The sequence below is a fragment of the Lactuca sativa genome, chromosome 1 (assembly GCF_002870075.4).
Source record: "Lactuca sativa cultivar Salinas chromosome 1, Lsat_Salinas_v11, whole genome shotgun sequence".
NCBI classification, from domain to species: Eukaryota; Viridiplantae; Streptophyta; class Magnoliopsida; order Asterales; family Asteraceae; genus Lactuca; species Lactuca sativa.
The window spans coordinates 77,570,282-77,577,684 of NC_056623.2; the positions used below are offsets into that span (position 1 = coordinate 77,570,282).

The 7,403-nt window shown below is 31.4% G+C and overlaps 1 protein-coding gene across 1 annotated transcript; it reads right to left on the minus strand.

The window, feature by feature from the left end:
* Positions 1–1,300: 1,300 nt before the first annotated feature.
* Positions 1,301–1,926, minus strand: LOC111886052 (histone H2B.7). The gene has a single exon (XM_023882293.3). It carries the CDS (start codon positions 1,848–1,850, stop codon positions 1,410–1,412), a length of 441 nt encoding a protein of 146 aa, XP_023738061.1. The 5' UTR covers positions 1,851–1,926; the 3' UTR covers positions 1,301–1,409.
* Positions 1,927–7,403: the final 5,477 nt, after the last annotated feature.

Here is a 7,403-nt window from a genome sequence, read left to right on the forward strand (position 1 = left end):
CAGTAGGATCAGAAACATGTATAGTTTTAAAGATTTTATGAACCAAGATTTGTATGCATATAAAATGATGGTGTTGCTTTAGCATATGCCTGTTTGTTCTTTTCCTACGTTTATATAATAACTTTGTTCTTATGGCCAAAAACCACTTAATCTACAATGTTACAAACGTGTACAATGATATTAAAGGAACTCACACAAGGAAATACATGATTATTTTTAATGTCAAAACAACAATCTCCTTCGAAATATTTCATGTTGATTTGTAGTCCTTTTCTAAGAGATTTTTGCTATGGTTAGATACGGTTGTATGGTCTCAGTGAATTTTTGTATCAAACTGTTTACTTAAAAGAGTTGAAATCTCTTATAAAACTCGGTTATTGACACGTGTCAGGTTAGCAAGCCATGCCAATTATGCCATTGTACTTGTAAATTTTTCATAAGGTCTTACAAAACATTGAATGTGAAGAATTTGGATTCTGTCCATTTGGCGACCACATATACTATAGAATGGAATCTTGAATTCCAATTATGTCTGATGAACCAAGCACGTCCTAAGGTCTTCAATCAAACTCATTACTGTTGGAATCCATCAAACATGGAATTTAAATGAATATAACAAAATTAAATTCCGTCCCATTTGGGAGTCGAATGGAATCTTGAATTCCAATTCCATGCCTTAAGTCAAATTTGTAACCATTACATAGGATGCCATGTGCAATAAAATGAAGGGGAATGGCATTAAGCAAGACTCGTCCAAGGGAAACAGACACCACAATCAAAGCATAATTGAGTATTATTGACAATCAATAATGTCATCCAAGCAACCAATAAAAGAAACACAAAAGTATACCTCCTAAAAAATACAGAAAAATATCATTTTATACAATAAATTAAACATATGCAACTTCATCAACCTATGTATTTAAGTGGTGTTTCATATCATGAAACTATAGCAGGAATGGAATGCAATAAATAAAAAACCATCCTTTGTCTGATAGAATGGAATCTGTTTTGTCAGATAGAATGGAATCGACCGTTCGACTCAGATGAACGTGGTTTAAATTCAAACATAAAACAAAACAATTGATTCTTGCCATGATGATGAACTGTATGAATCTCAAACAAGAATCATTGACTCATGAAACCCAAAATAGGATATCAAATTGAAGCCGTAAAAAATCGAGTTAGAAACCCAGAAAGACAAGAAATTCTAAGCTTTTGATACAAATATTTGTGACATAAACCACAGACAATTGAAACAAACACTCTCAACCGAATTCAATTGTTTAACAACGCTATATAACCAAGTCCAATTCATTGATACCGACATAATTCATCGAGAAAGATGAAATTTTCAGAATAAACAAACCCTAACACTGAACATCGATACAAACCCTAAACCCCCAAATCTAAGAGCTGGTAAATTTGGTTACAGCTTTAGTCCCCTCGGAAACGGCATGCTTTGCCAACTCCCCGGGCAAAACCAATCTTACCGCCGTCTGAATTTCCCTGGAGGTGATCGTCGGCTTCTTGTTGTACCTCGCAAGCTTCGAAGATTCCTGAGCAAGCTTCTCGAAGATGTCGTTGATGAACGAGTTCATGATCCCCATGGCCTTGCTTGAGATACCGATGTCAGGATGAACCTGTTTCAGCACCTTGAAGATGTAGATCTTGTATGTCTCCACACTCTTCTTGTTTCTCTTCTTCTTCTTGTCAACAGCACCGGCTCCGGCTTCCTTGGGGAGCTTCTTCCCGGCCTTTGGCTTCTTCTCAGCAGGGGCTTTCTCAGCTGGTTTCTTCTCCTCCACTGGCTTCTTCTCAGCCGGCTTCTTCTCTGCCTTTGGCGCCATTGTAGGGACTTTGGTTTGTAAAGAAAGAGTGATGTTCTAAAAAGAGAGAGATGATTGTTGTTCGTTGTGATAATGAATGGAGGGAGAGTTGTGTTTATATACGGAATGTGAGGCGTGATCTGATTGGATGATTTCTGTTGTCGGGGATCGTGGATTATGGCCGTTGATTTCTTTTGAGTAGTTTCAGCGGACAGGATTTAGTTTTCTAAAAGTGAGGATGATGCTGGTTTTGAGGCCCTTTGATGAATTTAAGGTAGAATAAATTACAATTTAGGTCCATGTGTTTTACATTATTTATAGTTTGAGCCAAATATTTAAAAAATAATGCGCCTCATATCTATGGTTTGAAAAAAAATGCATTTATTGTATCTTGGATTAACATGGTGAATTCTCAGTTTAATGCTTGTTTGTTATTTTGATATTGTTCATAATTTTAGGGGACTATTTGTATAAAAAACTCTTAGACATATGCTCAAGTTAAATTATAAATTAAAGTTAGAGGGATTAAAATTGCAACTTTTAAGAAATTTACTTTGACCTTGCTTCGACTTATGTTAGGAACCAAAAAATTAAGAAATTAGTTAGCCGGTGTTAATTTGGTAAGATCGGTAAAGATGTGTGATCATTTAATGGTTAGATACTTAAATATAAGAAGTGGAAGTTTAGGTGTTTATCGTGTTAATTTGTCGTAGTTTAGACATAAGCTTTCTTCTTCCCTCTCATTTTGAATGTAACGACTTTGGAGTTCTTGGGGATACGAGAAGCGGCGATTTTGAGCTTGTGGAAGGATAATGTATATCACGACTTTGTTGTTAGCTCATCATAAAAATACATTTTTCTATCTCAAATCATGTTTATTAGTTAGTCCATAATCTAATAATAGTGACTTCAAATTTGTCATTTGATTGATTTCAAACTTATGATGAATTTATGGAGTTAATTTTAGCATTTTGAATATAGATTACAGTTTGAATGGATTTGAATTGTGGATCATCAATCTAAATTCTATATTATAGTTTAAGATCATCAAATTGAATCAATATGTGGAGATCTAGTTGCACTTGTGGTCATTTAAGCATTTAAGTGGAACTTATGAATTTTTTGAAAAATGCAAAACTAAAACCTTTAGATCTCCTGTACTTACAAAACATAGTTTAGATGGGTGAAATTAGATTTTAAACATGTTTTGAATGTTACTTGTCATCCTCGGTGATTACAAGTGGATTTGGAATGTTTTTAGTCAAGTTGAACGGTTGTTTTTTAAGATCTTTGTTCGAACATAAAGTGTTAGATGTGTATTTCACAACCTATAGAAGCATGGGTCCTATTTTTCTTTGGTGGTTTTTTTTTTTTGAACCAGCAAACTAACATACTCCTAAAACCACCTATGTCTCTTAATGAGACTTGAATAATGACCTCTTATTTGAGAGTGTCACCCCTTACCGTTAGGCCAAAGTTCATTTGGTTCTTTGGTGGCTATAACATTTTCTTTCTTAGTCCGTTAAAAATGAGATTGTAAACATAAATGGTGATTAATATGTTTAATTAGTGGTTAATCACTTGTTTAAAATTAGTTTTTATATGACCACTTGCTAATCTTTCAACACACAAGAGTGAAGTGGTGCCCATATACTTTCTAATGTGAGGTATGCCAAGAGTGTATGTGCTTAAAGGTAAATTGGTCATTTTGTTTTATTGATTTAACATGTAAAATGGTTTCCGACCACCAAGTGTGGCACTTGTGTGATTTTCAAAGGTGATGGGTTTTTGGACAATCCTCATACGCAAAAAGGATTTGTGACCACCATATGTGGCCCTTGTGTGATTTTTCATAAATGTATTATGTTTGGTTTGAACTACAACTTACATTGAATGTGTATGAGGTTCTTTGTGTCTACTATACATAAGCCTTAACTTTAGAACGGACGTTGAAAGTGTACCATGTGGAATGAGTCACCGTACATCAGCCCTAACTACAACTTCATTATGAGATTGGACCTTGAGATTTAATAGGTTTTGGGAATAGAATTATATGCTTTGCTTAATTGAAATTGTTAAATGTGAATTTGGTTTGTTTGCCTTTAAAGTGCTTTATTCCCTGAATTTTTTTTACTTTAAACTATTGAATTATTGGTCTATTGAACCGTTGACTTGTATAATAAGCTATTGAATCACTTATTATTGAATCATTGGTGGTTGTTAAAGTCAACAAATAAATACCATAAATCTTGTACACTAAAATAGCGCATAACTGTAAAGGAATCGAATCCACGAGAATTTGTTCAATTTGTAACAATATAAAATTTTTTTTGCAAAAAATACTTGTAAAACGACAGTACAATTAAAAATTGGGATTTTAGTATTTTGATTGCTTAAAAACATAAGTAAACTAACACAAGACTTAATGCAATTTAAACAAATAAAATTGATGTAAATCAATGTTGAGATAATGTTTGACATTGGAATTTCATCATTTGAACATTTAGTTAATAAATCATTGGACTTCAAAATGCAATATTTGTAATGGCCCCGATCACCTCTTTAATCATACAAGGCCAAAATGTTTGCCTAACTATTCAAATCCATAAGCCTAATGTTGCTTAATTATTCAAATCCTTAAGCCCAATGTGGCTTCCATCTTCCATTCAAGATCAACTAGCCCATAAGTTCTAGTTTTAACTGTTTCCATCCTCCATATACACAGCCCCTTGTTCAAATCTTCATAACCACTTGGTTTCCTTCTTTCTCATAATTGTCCTCACTTTGCGTGAGCCTTCTAGAAATATCAAATTAAGCACAAAAACTTGAAAGTACATGATTTAGACAGAAAACAGCAAAAAGTAAAATATGCATGGAGATTAACTAAAAATAAGGCAAAATATGTTAAAATAAACTATAAAAGATACACCTATCAACCATTAATTTTTTTAATCTTTTAAAATATCGAACATATTGCACCTTAGATGGTTTGAAGTTATTTTTTAGGGTTTGACTTTAAGTGTAGGTTATTACCCTTGTCAAACACTTTTTAAATGTTTTTTTTGCGGGTTTACTTAAAGTTTAGACAAGTTTAGATTTTAGGTATTGAGAAGACATTGTAAATTTGAAATGTAAAGGTTGTATGTTCTTACTTTAAAGTATATCTTTTGATTGTGTTTTGTTAAATCTTTGTATGATTTGACACGGTTTAAAAGGTTATTACCATAAAATCCATTTTTACATATTGATTATAAATTAACCTTAAATGGATTTTTTTGTTTTGAAGTAACCATTATTTAGCCCTAAATGGACTTTTGTCTTGAACCATGCTAGTCGGTTTCACCAATTTCAGCAGGTTACCCCTTGCATGTAATTTCTTTCGATAAATTATAACTTACGCATACAAGTTCCATTTTCGACGTTTTTTATATCAACAGTTTCGTAACTCCGAGTACTACAACTTACCTTTAGATCTTAACAAATAATTTGCAACCTTTTTTACTTTATATTTTATAAAGAGTAACAGTAAAAGATCTTTCGAAATTCATCTTCATACGAGTTTCGTTCTCGACATTTTTTATATACATGGTTTCTTAATTACGTGGACATCAACTTTCCTTTACATTACTTTTGTTACAAGGTAATTAATGTATGTTTCATATTTTATAGTAAATATTGGCGTAGTACGTTGTAATGCGTAACTTCGAAAAATCATAACATTTATATGACGTCAGATTTTGACGATCTTTATACTCATAGGTTTGTATTTACGACTACTACAACTTTCATGTAGATTATTTATTTAAAATAATCTTTCGATTATAAAGTTTATTTTAACATAATTTGTTAAGTTTATGATAGGGTTTTGTACAAATATTATATAACCATGATATATATATATATATATATATATATATATATATATATATATATATATATATATAACTTGTGCTATATAAATACATACAAATACATATCGTGTACGTAAAATTCTTATTTATTTATTTATTTATAAGAGAATTTACATTATTAAGTAAAATAAATATGGCTCTTCTACGAACTGTTTAATAAAAAACAAGGGCGTTACAATTATTACCCACTTAAGATGATTTATTCATGTAATCATGCATCAGTAAACAATTATGGATAACGAATATTCATGTCGTTTTTTGTTTCCTAAGTAAGGTTTAGCCCTAATGTATTCAATCTCTTATTTCATAGAATCTTCAAGAGTTAACAATGGAGTCATGCTTTGTTCTTTCCTTGCACGATAATGCCCACTCTTTCCATATTTGGAGCATGTTACATTAATGATACATTTGCCATGTTGTTTCTTTTCACACTTTTCATACCATTTCCTTTATATATGTTGTCACTGGAGTCTAACTTGGGAAAGTTATTATTTTGTTGGACCCAAATGATCCATCAAACTTCCTCTTCTCGTCGTTTACCACTTTTTCGATAGTCCTCCCCTTAATCATACTATCTACAAAATTTGCAACCCAGATGAATGCAACAATAGTGTTGGTATGATGTATTGGCACAAAGTACTCGCATGATAGTCCCTTTCCATACCTATCGACTTTTGATAGTTAATCATGATGTGTGCTAGATTTGATTACAAACACAATAGATTCAAGAAAAACAATTAAGAACATAATAAATATAATTTGGTTGACTCGTATTATGTCTGAAGATAGTACAAAGTTTCGAGAGTGTTTTACAATGAACAGTGCATAAAAGTTACCCTCAACTAGGGGTGTTGATCGGGTAAAATTTTCGGGTTTCGGGTAATTCAGATCTGGTAATTCAAGTTTTTCATGTTAAAAAAATACCGGTTACCCGAACCAAATTAAATTCGAGTAATTCGGGTTTAGTAATGGTAGTGGCTCGGGTTTGGGTAATTTGGGTATTACCCGATATATATATATATATATATATATATATATATATATATATATATATATATATATATATATATATATATATATATATATATATATATATTCGAATGACACCTGAAAATAAATTTAATGAAATAAATATGTCGTTCTCTATTAGTCTTGTTTATATAACCAAACGAGACATAAACGAAGTTACTCAAATTTTGAACATTGAGATTTTTTAGTCGATAATACTTGAGATATCAAGTAATCTTTTAACAACTTAATCTAATCTAATAAGATATTCAAAAACAAATACTTAAAGATCTTAGTTTAAAATGTTTAAGATAATTGTAGTCATAAGTTTTGCCATGTTCTGAAGTTTCGTCAAGATAATGAAATTGTTAGTTGCAATAAAAACTATAATCTAGAAAACAGTTAAGTTTCAAAGAACATGGTGACATATAAACAATTTCTTTTAATATTGTCGGTGTCATACTGCCATAATAAAAGAGATTCATGTTTTAGAATAATGATAGTTAGTTTGAGCGTCAAATATCTACTACAGAGTACAAGCTCTACGAAAGAAAAGAAAAAAATAAAATAATTTTGGTATACCCGAAACCCAACAAACGTACCCCATACCGACCTGAAAAAATATTGGGTTACCTGAATACCTAGAAAATTATAC

What these genes read in the sequence shown, in the direction of transcription:
- LOC111886052 (XM_023882293.3), bottom strand. Translation starts at nt 1,850, where the DNA reads ATGGCGCCAAAGGCAGAGAAGAAGCCGGCTGAGAAGAAGCCAGTGGAG.